Source organism: Oncorhynchus clarkii, chromosome 7 (assembly GCF_045791955.1).
Source record: "Oncorhynchus clarkii lewisi isolate Uvic-CL-2024 chromosome 7, UVic_Ocla_1.0, whole genome shotgun sequence".
Lineage (NCBI taxonomy): Eukaryota > Metazoa > Chordata > Actinopteri > Salmoniformes > Salmonidae > Oncorhynchus > Oncorhynchus clarkii.
In genome coordinates, this window is record NC_092153.1 from 1131499 (window position 1) to 1147780 (window position 16282).

Consider the following 16282-nt stretch of genomic DNA (forward strand, 5'->3'; position numbering starts at 1 on the left):
GTGCTGCTAATGATCATCATATTAATGAACTCGGCACCGTGCTGTTAACGATCTGAGGAGTGACATCATATTAATGAACTCAGCACCGTGCTGTTAATGATCTGAGGAGTGACATCATATTAATTAACTCGGCACCGGGCTGTTAATGATCATCATATTAATTAACTCAGCACCGTGCTGCTAACGATCTGAGGAGTGACATCATATTAATTAACTCGGCACCGGGCTGTTAATGATCAACATATTAATTAACTCGGCACCGTGCTGTTAACGATCTGAGGAGTGACATCATATTAATTAACTCAGCACCGTGCTGTTAATGATCAACATATTAATTAACTCGGCACCGTGCTGTTAATGATCTGAGGAGTGACATCATATTAATTAACTCAGCACCGTGCTGTTAACGATCTGAGGAGTGACATCATATTAATTAACTCAGCACCGTGCTGTTAATGATCAACATATTAATTAACTCGGCACCGTGCTGTTAATGATCTGAGGAGTGACATCATATTAATTAACTCGGCACCGTGCTGTTAATGATCAACATATTAATTAACTCGGCACCGTGCTGTTAATGATCATCATATTAATGAACTCGGCACCGTGCTGTTAATGATCATCATATTAATGAACTCAGCACCGTGCTGTTAATGATCATCATATTAATTAACTCGGCACCGTGCTGTTAACGATCTGAGGAGTGACATCATATTAATTAACTCATCATATTAATTAACTCGGCACCGTGCTGTTAATGATCATCATATTAATGAACTCGGCACCGTGCTGTTAATGATCTGAGGAGTGACATCATATTAACTCAGCACCGTGCTGTTAACGATCTGAGGAGTGACATCATATTAATTAACTCAGCACCGTGCTGTTAACGATCTGAGGAGTGACATCCTATTAATTAACTCAGCACCGTGCTGTTAATGATCTGAGGAGTGACATCATATTAATTAACTCAGCACCGTGCTGCTAATGATCAACATATTAATGAACTCGGCACCGGGCTGTTAATGATCTGAGGAGTGACATCATATTAATTAACTCGGCACCGTGCTGTTAATGATCAACATATTAATTCTCGACACCGTGCTGTTAATGATCATCATATTAATTAACTCGGCACCGTGCTGTTAACGATCTGAGGAGTGACATCATATTAATTAACTCAGCACCGTGCTGTTAATGATCTGAGGAGTGACATCATATTAATTAACTCAGCACCGTGCTGTTAATGATCTGAGGAGTGATATCATATTAACTAACTCAGCACCGTGCTGCTAATGATCTGAGGAGTGACATCATATTAACTCAGCACCGTGCTGTTAATGATCTGAGGAGTGACATCATATTAACTCAGCACCGTGCTGTTAATGATCTGAGGAGTGACGTCATATTAATATTAATTAACTCAGCACCGTGCTGTTAACGATCTGAGGAGTGACATCATATTAATTAACTCAGCACCGTGCTGTTAATGATCTGAGGAGTGACATCATATTAATTAACTCGGCACCGTGCTGTTAATGATCAACATATTAATGAACTCGGCACCGTGCTGTTAATGATCAACATATTAATGAACTCGGCACCGTGCTGTTAATGATCTGAGGAGTGACATCATATTAATTAACTCGGCACCGTGCTGTTAATGATCAACATATTAATGAACTCGGCACCGTGCTGTTAATGATCAACATATTAATGAACTCGGCAAACATGTTGTCTATTTAACTGTTGTTCTCACCTTGATTTGATTGCTCTGAAAACTGAAAAATGATACGCACTTTTGACTTGATTGATTATCTCGACCCTGGATGTTTATTTTGAATTTAGTTTTTTTTCTTCTTCAGCGTGTAAATAATAGTTTCATATCCTGATATTTGTTTATTTTTCTCCCCCCCCCCCCCCCCCACCCCACCTCTAGCATTTACAGGTTAAAAACATGAAGGATGATATGGTAAGACCTATTTCAGTCTCCTGTTTGCCTCTCCCTCTTCCCCACTCTCTCTGTCACCTTGTCTGTTCTATTGTACATAACCCTCATTCGTTTCCTTCTTTTTCTTTACTAATGGCATGTTTGTTCAGTTTCCAGACGACAGTAGTGATGCTCCCATTACCAGACTAACATCGGAGGCTCACGAACCCACATTTCTCTCTCTCTCTCCGTTAACAACATGTGGTGTGTACGAACTAAGCAGTGTTTATACAGTGTGTCTCCGGTAACGAGCTGCTTCCTGACACTCTGCAGTGCATTCTTCCCCGCCTGCCTGCTTCTAGCCACGTCTCTCTCTCTCCCGCCCGCGTCTCTCTCTCCCGCCCGCCCGCGTCTCTCTCTCTCTCCCGCGTCTCTCTCTCCCGCCCGCATCTCTCTCTCTCCACAGTGGAGTGGTCTCTCTCCCGCCCGCATCTCTCTCTCTCCCGCCCGCGTCTCTCTCTCCCCCTGCCCGCGTCTCTCTCTCCCCCTGCCCGCGTCTCTCTCCCCCTGCCCGCGTCTCTCTCTCCCCCTGCCCTCGTCTCTCTCTCCCCCTGCCCACGTCTCTCTCTCCCCCTGCCCGCGTCTCTCTCTCCCCCTGCCCGCGTCTCTCTCTCCCCCTGCCCGCGTCTCTCTCTCCCCCTGCCCGCGTCTCTCTCTCCCCCTGCCCGCGTCTCTCTCTCCCCCTGCCCGCGTCTCTCTCTCCCCCTGCCCGCGTCTCTCTCTCCCCCTGCCCGCGTCTCTCTCTCCCCCTTCCCGCGTCTCTCTCTCCCCCTGCCCGCGTCTCTCTCTCCCCCACTGCCCGCGTCTCTCTCTCCCCCTGCCCGCGTCTCTCTCTCCCCCTGCCCGCGTCTCTCTCTCCCCCTTCCCGCGTCTCTCTCTCCCCCTGCCCGCGTCTCTCTCTCCCCCACTGCCCGCGTCTCTCTCTCCCCACTGCCCGCGTCTCTCTCTCCCCCCCTGCCCGCGTCTCTCTCTCCCCCCGCCCGCGTCTCTCTCTCTCTCCCCCCGCCCGCGTCTCTCTCTCTCTCCCCCCGCCCGCGTCTCTCTCTCTCTCCCCCCGCCCGCGTCTCTCTCTCTCTCCCCCCGCCCGCGTCTCTCTCTCCCCCCGCCCGCGTCTCTCTCTCCCCCCGCCCGCGTCTCTCTCTCCCCCCGCCCGCGTCTCTCTCTCCCCCTGCCCGCGTCTCTCTCTCCCCCCTGCCTGCGTGAACCCTGACTGCTATGTCATTTCCATTGACCAGTGTCTAACAGAGTGCATATGGTGTCAGTCAGGGTTTGGGAAATGCAGATCAGTTTGAGTGTGAAACCTGACAGTGGAGTGGACCCTTCCCATGTCCTGTCTTGTCCTGCTGGAGGTGAAGCCTGACAGTGGAGTGGACCCTTCCCATATCATGTCATGTCCTGCTGTAGGGGAAGCCTGACAGTGGAGTGGACCCTTCCCATATCATGTCATGTCCTGCTGGAGGTGAAGCCTGACAGTGGAGTGGACCCTTCCCATATCATGTCCTGTCCTGCTGGAGGTGAAGCCTGACAGTGGAGTGGACCCTTCCCATATCATGTCATGTCCTGCTGGAGGTGAAGCCTGACAGTGGAGTGGACCCTTCCCATATCATGTCATGTCCTGCTGGAGGTGAAGCCTGACAGTGGAGTGGACCCTTCCCATATCATGTCATGTCCTGCTGTAGGGGAAGCCTGACAGTGGAGTGGACCCTTCCCATATCATGTCCTGTCCTGCTGGAGGTGAAGCCTGACAGTGGAGTGGACCCTTCCCATATCATGTCCTGCTGGAGGTGAAGCCTGACAGTGGAGTGGACCCTCCCATATCATGTCCTGCTGGAGGTGAAGCCTGACAGTGGAGTGGACCCTTCCCATATCATGTCCTGCTGGAGGTGAAGCCTGACAGTGGAGTGGACCCTCCCATATCATGTCATGTCCTGCTGGAGGTGAAGCCTGACATAAAATTAGGTAGTCGGCGGTCACGGTGGTTCATGAGTTCAAATGGCACTCTATTCCCTATGTAGTGCCCTACTTTTGACCCTAGGCTCATAGTAAGGCTCTGGTCCAAAAGTCGTGCACTACAGTATTCAGGTAATAGGGTGTCGTTTGGGAAGCAACCGAGGAAAGCTAAATGATTGAACAGCTGTTCTTGACAGCGAAGACATTTTAAAACGATGAAGATGTCAACTCCCCGTGTAACCTAATACAATTTGTTGAGGACAGATTCAACAATTTGTCTGAATGTTCTGCTTCTAGCCTGGCTCTCTGTCAGACCCTGTCCCCTGTTAGGTCTGTACTGTTCCATGTGACTGCTATTTAATAACGGGAAGGGAGGGGGACCGTAGTAGATACAGGTATTGTTGATCCGTTGTACCCAACAACACAGCATCTCTATTGGCTGTACAATAGTACAGACGCTGAGCCAGCCCGATCCAATCCGCTGACGCTGAGCCAGCCCGATCCAATCCGCTGACGCTGAGCCAGCCCGATCCAATCCGCTGACGCTGAGCCAGCCCCATCCAATCCGCTGACGCTGAGCCAGCCCCATCCAATCCGCTGACGCTGAGCCAGCCCGATCCAATCCGCTGACAGTCCACTGGTTACGACTCCATCATCGCCGGCCTTCAAATGCTACTGGAATTACATCCCTCCCTCCCTCCCTCCCTCCCTCCCTCCCTCCCTCCCTCCCTCCCTCCCTCCCTCCCTCAATTTAGTTATATCCGTGTAATTTTCTATAATCTTCGCTATCCTTTTCATCTTTTATCCCATCTTGTAAATCGATTGGCTTTGACGACGATCTTTGTCTGCTTGTGCCGAGGGGAGTGGAAACAGAATTGTCTAATCAGACGCAGTGATCACGGCTCTGTTTCCTGCAGAGCGAACAACGCTGCTAAAACCCCCAGCTCAAACACTAGCGCTTGATTCCAAACAAACACAACACACAGTGACGATAAACAGGAGGATAAACAGAAAGAAAACACAGTTAATAATGGAGGCCTATTGTACAGCCAATAGAGATGCTTGACTCCAAACAAACACACACTGAGTATATGAACAGAAAGAGAACAGAGACAGTTAATAATGGAGGCCTATTATACAGCCAATAGAGATGCTTGACTCCAAACAAACACACACTGAGTATATGAACAGAAAGAAAACAGAGACAGTTAATACTGGAGGCCTATTGTACAGCCAATAGAGATGCTGACGATGTACAGAGCGAAGAGGGAAAAACACACTCTAAAGGGTTTCAATCCTTCCAGCCATCCAGTCTTACTACAGTGTTATGGTGAGGTATCATATTGTCAGGGTACTTATTGGGTCACTAAGTGTTATAGTGTAGTATTATGGGGTCACTAAGTGTTATAGTGTATTATGGGGGTCACTAAGTGTTATAGTGTATTATGGGGGTCACTAAGTGTTATAGTGTATTATGGGGGTCACTAAGTGTTATAGTGTAGTATTATGGGGTCACTAAGTGTTATAGTGTAGTATTATGGGGTCACTAAGTGTTATAGTGTAGTATTATGGGGTCACTAAGTGTTATAGTGTGGTATTATGTTGTCACTAAGTGTTATAGTGTAGTATCATGGGGTCACTAAGTGTTATAGTGTAGTATTATGGGGTCACTAAGTGTTATAGTGTAGTATTATGGGGTCACTAAGTGTTATAGTGTAGTATTATGGGGTCACTAAGTGTTATAGTGTATTATGGGGGTCACTAAGTGTTATAGTGTATTATTATGGGGTCACTAAGTGTTATAGTGTATTATGGGGGTCACTAAGTGTTATAGTGTATTATAGGGTCACTAAGTGTTATAGTGTATTATAGGGTCACTAAGTGTTATAGTGTATTATGGGGGTCACTAAGTGTTATAGTGTATTATGGGGGTCACTAAGTGTTATAGTGTATTATGGGGGTCACTAAGTGTTATAGTGTATTATAGGGTCACTAAGTGTTATAGTGTATTCTGGGGGTCACTAAGTGTTATAGTGTATTATGGGGTCACTAAGTGTTATAGTGTATTATGGGGGTCACTAAGTGTTATAGTGTATTATGGGGGTCACTAAGTGTTATAGTGTATTATGGGGGTCACTAAGTGTTATAGTGTATTATGGGGGTCACTAAGTGTTATAGTGTATTATGGGGTCACTAAGTGTTATAGTGTATTATGGGGGTCACTAAGTGTTATAGTGTATTATGGGGTCACTAAGTGTTATAGTGTATTATGGGGTCACTAAGTGTTATAGTGTATTATGGGGGTCACTAAGTGTTATAGTGTATTATGGGGGTCACTAAGTGTTATAATGTATTATTATAGGGTCACTAAGTGTTATAGTGTATTATGGGGGTCACTAAGTGTTATAGTGTAGTATTATAGTTTGGGGGTCATGGCTGCTGTCTCTGTCTTGTAATGTAGGGTATTTGAGTGTAACACACGCACACACACACACGCGCGGCACAGCGTTGAGTGCTCTCTAGTAGAGACAGATGGGGTGACTGATAGTGGTGGGCTTTAGGGTTGTTGTACTTAGTACGACTGATGTACATTAGCCAGACTTCAGAGGGAGTTGGATGAAGAGAGTCTGTCTGTCTGACGCTTAAATGGAACCAACAACCCCACGCCTGATGCATCTGGTCTGTTGTTGGTCAGCCAGCATCAGGCCCTGCGTGCTTCTTCTGCTCGGACAATAATGATACGACAAGACTGAAAACTAACTAAATGACAGCCTGAACAGCAGCCATTTCACCCTCATCTCCTTCTGCTAACATATCAGGGAAGGGAAATGAACAGCAGCCATTTTACCCTCATCTCCTTCTGCTGACATATCAGGGAAGGGAAATGAACAGCAGCCATTTTACCCTCATCTCCTTCTGCTAACATATCAGGGAAGGGAAATGAACAGCAGCCATTTTACCCTCATCTCCTTCTGCTAACATATCAGGGAAGGGAAAGGAACAGCAGCCATTTTACCCTCATCTCCTTCTGCTAACATATCAGGGAAGGGAAATGAACAGCAGCCATTTTACCCTCATCTCCTTCTGCTAACATATCAGGGAAGGGAAATGAACAGCAGCCATTTTACCCTCATCTCCTTCTGCTAACATATCAGGGAAGGGAAAGGAACAGCAGCCATTTTACCCTCATCTCCTTCTGCTAACATATCAGGGAAGGGAAATGAACAGCAGCCATTTTACCCTCATCTCCTTCTGCTAACATATCAGGGAAGGGAAATGAACAGCAGCCATTTTACCCTCATCTCCTTCTGCTAACATATCAGGGAAGGGAAAGGAACACCAGCCACCAGCCGAATGCTGGTCCAGTTTGTCATTGGCTGGTAGAATGTCTATATTCCTAGCAGACACGTTGACGAGTGGTCCCACAGGTCAAACCAAAGTCCCACAGGTCAAACCAAAGTCCCGCAGGTCAAACCAAAGTCCCGCAGGTCAAACCAAAGTCCCGCAGGTCAAACCAAAGTCCCGCAGGTCAAACCAAAGTCCCACAGGTCAAACCAAAGTCCCGCAGGTCAAACCAAAGTCCCGCAGGTCAAAAAAAACCAACTGTTTTAACATGACAAAACTTGTGCGTTTTCTGTGATTTGTCTATTTTAGAAATTGTGACTGGTAGAGAGGGGGGGGAGACCGGTAGAGGAGGGGGGTACCGGTAGAGGGGGGGGACCGGGTAGAGAGAGGGGGGGGAGACTGGGGGGAGGGGGGTCCGGGTAGAGAGGGGGGAGGGGACCGGGTAGAGAGGGGGGGGGACCAACAACAGCTTCACTAACACCCGTTGTTAACTATCAGGCCAGTGTTAACCTTCGACCTCGATGTGTCTTAACAACAGCTTAGTCTGTCAGTAGGTCTTTGTTAATGTGGTCCGTAACCTTGTTTTATGAGAACATTTTGGGTGTTTTTAATGACTGGCCTCTTGTCCCTGTCTGTGTGTTCCTCAGATGGACAGGTTCGCCAGTATCCGTATCCCAGGCAGTAAGAAAGAGCGTCCTCACCTCCCTCACGTCAAACACTCCTCCTCGTCTGAATGGTCTTCCTCCTCCGCTGAGTTTGAGGAACTGTCCTCCAAGATCACCTCAGAACAGGAGATACTGGGCCTCTTCGAGAAGATGATGGTAGGGGATGGATGAGGTGTCTGTGTGTGTGTGTCTCTCTCTCTCTGTCTCTGTCTCTCTCTCTCTCGGTCTCTGTCTCTCTCTCTCTCTCTCGGTCTCTGTCTCTCCCTGTCTCTCTCTCTGCATCTCTCTCTCTCTCTCTCTCTCTCTCTCTCTCTCTGTCTCTCTCTGTCTCTCTCTGTCTCTCTGTGTGTGTAGTTGAGAATATGATGATGGTACGTTATGTTATGTTGCTGCAGGGCATGTTCTCAGAGTCAGACATACTGACAGTTTCACATTCAAAATACATACCGGTACTTCCTGTCTTCTGACCGCCCTCAGGGAGGTGTGATAGGGGGAAATACAGACTAGAGTCAATAATGGAACACACACACACACACACACACACACACACACAGACACACACACACACACACACACACACAGACACACACACACAGAGTCAGTTGTTTTTAAGTGGGCTCCATTTCCTTCTCTTAGCTTGTAATTCCACAGATCCCAGTTGTCTCTACGGGATTCGAGGACATTCAGGACTGTGGTGTTTCAACACCCCCACTGATAGTAGGGTGTTCACATAGTGGGCATGAATGTCAGGAGTACCGGTAAATGCAGTTGTCTCTACGGGATTCGGGGACATTCAGGATTGTGGTATTTCAACACGGCATCACGTTTTTACATCAGCTTGGTATTAAACTGAGGTGAGGTGCATTGTGGGTTTTTTATACCTTGGTATTAAACGTTTGTACGCTTCACGACGTCTCTGACGCTTCCTGGTCCTGCAGACTGACACAGTTTCGTTTTTCCGTGTGAGGTGAGGTGCATGGTGGGTATTTTAACACCTTTCCTCTCTTCAAAAGAAGAGACCATTTCATTCAAAAGAACATCCAATTACAGTGACAACATCTCTTGGTCTCGTCCTCCATTTTTTTTTGTCCCTGTACTCCAATGAAAAAAAAAGTTTTTCCATAAAACCCCAAACTCGGTCTTAGGAAGCTTCCTGGTCATGCGGACAGTTACGTTTGTTAGTCAGGACGACGACAAAAGGTGTTCATTCCACAGACTCTCGGGTTACGGTGCCTTCGTAGACATTATTTTTTCATCTTTCACTTTTAAAAGTAGAGAATATCCCGTTCGTCAGACCATCCAATGGACAGAAAACCTCTTCAAGTCATTTTGTTGTCCTCAAAAGAACATCCAATTATAAAGTTTCATAAAAGATGTCTGTTGTTTTTTTTTTTTTTCTTTCTCTCTCTCTCTGACCTCTGACCTAGTGTTCCGGTGGGGGAGGATTTAAAAAGCTTGTCTCCCTCGGCAACGGAACTGTTGTGTCTGACGTTCCAAACGGAATCCTATTTCCTGTAAGGGTTTACTGTTCTATGGCCCATAGGGCTCTGGTTACAATTAGGGCACTATGTAGGGAATAGGGTGACGTTCGAGTCAAATCCTGAAAAAAAATGTCACCCGGGATTTACCTGGCTCTGTGTGGCTGGCTCTGTGTGGCGGCTCTGTGTGGCTGGCTCTGTGTGGCGGCTCTGTGTGGCTGGCTCTGTGTGGCTGGCTCTGTGTGGCGGCTCTGTGTGGCTGGCTCTGTGTGGCTGGCTCTGTGTGGCTGGCTCTGTGTGGCGGCTCTGTGTGGCTGGCTCTGTGTGGCTGGCTCTGTGTGGCTGGCTCTGTGTGTCTGGCTCTGTGTGGCTGGCTCTGTGTGGCTGGCTCTGTGTGGCTGGCTCTGTGTGGCTGCTCTGTGTGGCTGGCTCTGTGTGGCTGGCTCTGTGTGGCTGGCTCTGTGTGGCTGGCTCTGTGTGGCTGGCTCTGTGTGGCGGCTCTGTGTGGCTGGCTCTGTGTGGCGGCTCTGTGTGGCTGGCTCTGTGTGGCGGCTCTGTGGCTGGCTCTGTGTGGCGGCTCTGTGTGGCTGGCTCTGTGTGGCTGGCTCTGTGTGGCTGGCTCTGTGTGGCGGCTCTGTGTGCTGCTGCCTTAGAAGATTGACTTGCTGAAATGGGTTGATTCCTAAATGGCAACTTTAATATAGTGCACTACTTTAGACTTTTGAGAAGTAGTGTGCATGTAGGGAATAGGGTGCCATTTGGGAAGCGCCCTTGATGACATGGGGGACGCATTAAGCACCCTTGGTGATGCATTAAGCACCCTTGGTGATGCATTAAGCTCCCTTGGTGATGCATTAAGCTCCCTTGGTGATGCATTAAGCACCCTTGGTGATGCGTTAAGCACCCTTGGTGATGCGTTAAGCACCCTTGGTGATGCATTATGCACCCTTGGTGATGCATTATGCACCCTTGGTGATGCATTATGCACCCTTGGTGATGCATTATGCACCCTTGGTGATGCGTTAAGCACCCGTGGTGATGCGTTAAGCACCCTTGGTGACGCGTTATGCACCCTTGGTGACGCAGGTGACTCGACCGGAAACACAAGCTAACCAAGCCTCACTGCTTCTTGACACAATGCCCACTTAACCCGGAAGCCTCACCAATGGGCGCGGCCCGCCACAGGAGTCGCTAGAGCATGATGGGACAAGGACATCCCTGCCGTCCAACGCCGTGACTCACACAGCTCTGCCTCGGAGAGGTGACGGCGACAACACCGGTAATGACTCACACAGCTCTGCTACGGAGAGGTGACAGGGACAACACCGGTAATGACTCACACAGCCCTGCTACAGAGAGGTGACAGGGACAACACCGGTAATGACACACACAGCTCTGCCTCGGAGAGGTGACAGGGACACCGGTAATTGATGTCCTGGCCGTTCTTCTACGTGACTGGAATGAGGAAGAACAGAAAAGGGTACCATGACTGTGATCTGGTTTTAAAGGTTTCAGTGGAAGTAAAGAATTGAATCCCTCAGACGGTGTTGGCTAAATGAAGGCTGGATGCCGTCTTGCCAGTAAACAGATCGACCTATTGATTCCATAAGGAAAGTGTTTCAAGGCCAGCTACAGAGCGGGCCAGCTACAGAGTGGGCCAGCTACAGAGCGGGCCAGCTACAGAGCGGGCCAGCTACAGAGCGGGCCAGCTACAGAGCGGGCCAGCTACAGAGCGGGCCAGCTACAGAGCGGGCCAGCTACAGAGCGGGCCAGTTGGAGAGCGGGCCAGTTGGAGAGCGGGCCAGTTTCCATTGACTCGTCAGTTGCTTTCTCTAAAGAGGCCATGATAAGCTAACCCCACCTGATAGCGACACCGTCATGTAGGCTGACTTTCATCTTTACACAGACTCTCTCTCTCTCTCTCTCTGTCTCTGTCTGTCTGTCTCACACACACACACACACACACACACACACACACACACACACACACACACACACACACACACACACACACACACACATATCTATGTTTCATCTTCAGAGCTCCGTGTCCTCTAACCTCGCCATCTGACATGGATACAGTTTAATCCTTTGTCTCTTCCTCACCTCTACCTATGCTCCTCCTCCTCCTCTCTTCTTAATCGATCCAATCCCAGCCTAGTGCTTTCTACGAGGGAATGATTGGACCGTTGCCCGTGGAGACCAGACATTACACAGGAGGAAGCTCCATAACACTTCTGATGACACGCTGTTGAAAGAGCTGGACCGTGTGTGTGTGTCTGTGTGTGTGTGTCTGTGTGTGTGTGTCTGTGTGTGTGTGTCTGTGTGTGTGTGTCTGTGTCTGTGTGTGTGTGTGTGTGTGTGTGTCTGTGTCTGTGTCTTTGTGTGTGTGTGTGTGTCTGTGTGTGTGTGTGTGACTGTGTGTGTGTGTGTGTGTGTGTAACAAGGTTATTATAGATCAACCAAAACCCCCAAAATTATGAAAAAATAAAGATATAAATGAACAAACAAAACAACCGAAACCATCTTTGACTCCAAAACTAACTAAAATAATAACCGTCAGTTCCAGTTTAACGGGGTGTTGAGGCATTTTATTTGACTAATTAGGTTTAAGTTCCTGAATCTAACGGGTCACGTCGAGGTTGATTCGATCGTTTAGAGACTCGGCGAGGTTGATTCGATCGTTTAGAGACTCGGCGAGGTTGATTCGATCGGTTAGAGACTCGGCGAGGTTGATTCGATGGTTTAGAAGGGAGACTCGGCGAGGTTGATTCGATCGTTTAGAAGGGAGACTCGGCGAGGTTGATTCGATCGTTTAGAAGGGAGACTCGGCGAGGTTGATTCGATCGTTTAGAAGGGAGACTCGGCGAGGTTGATTCGATCGTTTAGAAGGGAGACTCGGCGAGGTTGTTTCGATCGTTTAGAGACTCGGCGAGGTTGATTCGATCGTTTAGAAGGGAGACTCGGCGAGGTTGATTCGATCGTTTAGAAGGGAGACTCGGCGAGGTTGATTCGATCAGTCAGAAGGGAGACTCGGCGAGGTTGCTTCGATCGTTTAGAAGGGAGACTCGTCGAGGTTGATTCGATCGGTTAGAGACTCGGCGAGGTTGATTCGATCGTTTAGAAGGGAGACTCGGCGAGGTTGATTCGATCGTTTAGAAGGGAGACTCGGCGAGGTTGATTCGATCGTTTAGAAGGGAGACTCGGCGAGGTTGATTCGATCGTTTAGAAGGGAGACTCGGCGAGGTTGATTCGATCGGTTTAGAGACTCGGAGGTTGATTCGATCGGTTAGAAGGGAGACTCGGCGAGGTTGATTCGATGGTTTAGAGACTCGGCGAGGTTGATTCGATCGTTTAGAAGGGAGACTCGGCGAGGTTGATTCGATCGTTTAGAAGGGAGACTCGGCGAGGTTGATTCGATCGTTTAGAAGGGAGACTCGGCGAGCAGCACTGCAGACATTGACTAGTAGGAGATAAAGCAATGGACTGTAGAGGAGTGGAGTCTAGGGGAGGTGAATCTGCCACGGTTTAAAATCGGACACCTGTTGAGGATTTCCAACGGATCAACGTGGCAGTGTTGTCGTAGTTCATCAAATATTTTCTTTATAATGTCGGAAATAAACATGTTTCCTAACCCCCTTTATATCACACACTCACATATTGACATCATAATGTATGTGTAAACGTTGTACAGTCGATTAGAGAGCCTGAAATAACACATTTCTACGTCTACTTAAATATCACATTTATACGTCTACTGTTCACCACAGCAGATTTGGTTCCTGTTTCAGTCGTGTCTTTGGTCACGTTCTCCTTGGTCAAACGAAAACAGCCTGATGATTGGTTGACAATAGAGCCTCAAACAAAAAACAGCCTAATGATTGGTGGACACAAGTTAATAGTTGATACAATGTTTCAAGGAGCTTCAGACCTGAAACAAGTTAATAGTTGATACAATGTTTCAAGGAGCTTCAGACCTGACACAAGTTAATAGTTGATATAATGTTTCAAGGAGCTTCAGACCTGACACAAGTTAATAGTTGATACAATGTTTCAAGGAGCTTCAGACCTGACATAAGTTAATAGTTGATACAATGTTTCAACAAGCTTCAGACCTGACACTAGTTGATACAATGTTTCAAGGAGCTTCAGGCCTGACACAAGTTAATAGTTGATACAATGTGTCAAGTTCCTTACAGACAGACAATGAGTGGCCATTGTGATACAATGTGTCAAGTTCCTTACAGACAGACAATGAGTGGCCATTGTGATACAATGTGTCAAGTTCCTTACAGACAGACAATGAGTGGCCATTGTGATACAATGTGTCAAGTTCCTTACAGACAGACAATGAGTGGCCATTGTGATACAATGTGTCAAGTTCCTTACAGACAGACAATGAGTGGCCATTGTGATACAATGTGTCAAGTTCCTTACAGACAGACAATGAGTGGCCATTGTGATACAATGTGTCAAGTTCCTTACAGACAGACAATGAGTGGCCATTGTGATACAATGTGTCAAGTTCCTTACAGACAGACAATGAGTGGCCATTGTGATACAATGTGTCAAGTTCCTTACAGACAGACAATGAGTGGCCATTGTGATACAATGTGTCAAGTTCCTTACAGACAGACAATGAGTGGCCATTGTGATACAATGTGTCAAGTTCCTTACAGACAGACAATGAGTGGCCATTGTGATACAATGTGTCAAGTTCCTTACAGACAGACAATGAGTGGCCATTGTGATACAATGTGTCAAGTTCCTTACAGACAGACAATGAGTGGCCATTGTGATACAATGTGTCAAGTTCCTTACAGACAGACAATGAGTGGCCATTGTGATACAATGTGTCAAGTTCCTTACAGACAGACAATGAGTGGCCATTGTGATGTTCATTTTTATCAGGTTATCTTCTACCTTCAGGCTGCAATGTTTTTATTTGTTGGCTTTATGTCGGCTATTTCTACGTTTTTGGGCAGTAGAAGTTTCTTCTAGATTTGTCATTTGGATATAATTTTGATCAACCACATGACATTGATTTTGAAATATGAAGGCGTTTTAATATATATATATATATATATTTAAAAAAAAGTTTTACATGAAAATATGCGTATTAAGATCATAACTGGCAGATCAGTAGAAACGGTCGGATAACTTGGCACTCCACATGGCAAAGGTTGCAGACCACTGGTCTAGCCTGTTACCGGCAACTTCAGGAGCCTAACGGCAGAATCTGTGAAGGCCAGCAGCAGGGCCAGGAACATGTTTTTCCTTCTGGTTCGACTATATTGATCTCCGGCTCCCTCTTGAGTCATTTGTGTCCAGTTTGTGTAAGTGCTTAAAGCATCAGACAAGCTCAGTAGCAACATACAGTTGACTTGATTAACACAGGGTACGTCTATACATGGAAAAATACACGTTTAAACATTTCAACCAATCGATTGGTCTAAAGACCTGATTTGGTTTGTTGCCCGTCTGTCTCTCTGAATCTTCTCTGGGCTGTTGCCTGTCTGTCTCTATGGTCCCTGGGCTGTTGCCCGTCTGTCTCTCTGTATCTTCTCTGGGCTGTTGCCTGTCTGTCTCTATGGTCTCTGGGCTGTTGCCTGTCTGTCTCTATGGTCTCTGGGATGTTGCCTGTCTGTCTCTATGGTCTCTGGGCTGTTGCCTGTCTGTCTCTATTGTCTCTGGGCTGTTGCCTGTCTGTCTCTATGGTCTCTGGGCTGTTGCCTGTCTGGCTCTATGGTCTCTGGGCTGTTGCCTGTCTGTCTCTATGGTCTCTGGGCTGTTGCCTGTCTGTCTCTATGGTCTCTGGGCTGTTGCCTGTCTGGCTCTATGGTCTCTGGGCTGTTGTCTGTGTATCTGTATCTTCTCTGGGCTGTTGCCTGTCTGTCTCTCTGTATCTTCTCTGGGCTGTTGCCTGTCTGTCTCTATTGTCTCTGGGCTGTTGCCTGTCTGTCTCTGTATCTTCTCTGGGCTGTTGCCTGTCTGTCTCTATTGTCTCTGGGCTGATGCCTGTCTGTCTCTGGGCTGTTGCCTGTCTGTCTCTCTCTGTCATTTCTGGGCTGTTGCCTGTATCTACCATTGTCAATGTCACCTTTCCAAGGCCCCAAGAGAACAGGCCATCACACAGTCAGGACGCTACACCACTGGGGTTCCATCCCAAATGGCACCCTGTTCCCTACATCGTGCACTACTTTAGACCAGAGCCCTATAGAACCCTATTCCCTATATAGTGCACTACTTTAGACCAGAGCCCTATAGAACCATATTCCCTACATCCTGCACTACTTTAGACCAGAGCCCTATAGAACCCTATTCCCTATATAGTGCCCTACTTTAGACCAGGACCCCATTTTTGGGATGCAGTATGGATCTCTCTTCTCTTTTCACGTTGGCTGTTTCTGTTTTAATACGGCATGACTTTGTTTTCACTTCCTGAAGGACAAAATGGATCTAAATTGTCAGTCAGTCACCCAACAGAGATCCTATTTAAACAATGATTTCCTATGGAATTCTACGGTTCTATCTCCGCGAAGCTTATTCTGAAAATACAAAAGCAATTAATGATATGGCCTTTTAAATACCTGCTTTTATATACGTGCTTTTATATACGTGCTTTTAAATACGTGCTTTTAAATACGTGCTTGCAGCTAGTTCATTAACTGCACAGGTGTTGTGTTTTAATCCAATATGCTTTTTAAAGTGGGAAGATGAATGAAATGTCAAGACATTTTGTTGAACCTTCTTTTTTCTTCAAAAGCGTGTGGATTTTCCAGTAATAACTGAGAGGTTTTTCTAGCTTCGAGATCAACGCGGAGATGTTCACACCAGATGTCCAGGATGGA

General features: G+C 47.3%; 1 protein-coding gene across 1 annotated transcript in view; it reads left to right on the forward strand.

Annotated features, from left to right (window-relative positions):
- Positions 1-16282, forward strand: part of LOC139414026 (protein diaphanous homolog 3-like) — a 618119-nt gene that overhangs the window by 39532 nt on the left and 562305 nt on the right. Inside the window, exons 2-3 of the mRNA XM_071161902.1 lie at positions 1943-1975; positions 7936-8109. Coding sequence (XP_071018003.1) covers positions 1943-1975; positions 7936-8109 — 207 coding nt within the window. The remainder of the gene's footprint in view (positions 1-1942; positions 1976-7935; positions 8110-16282) is intronic.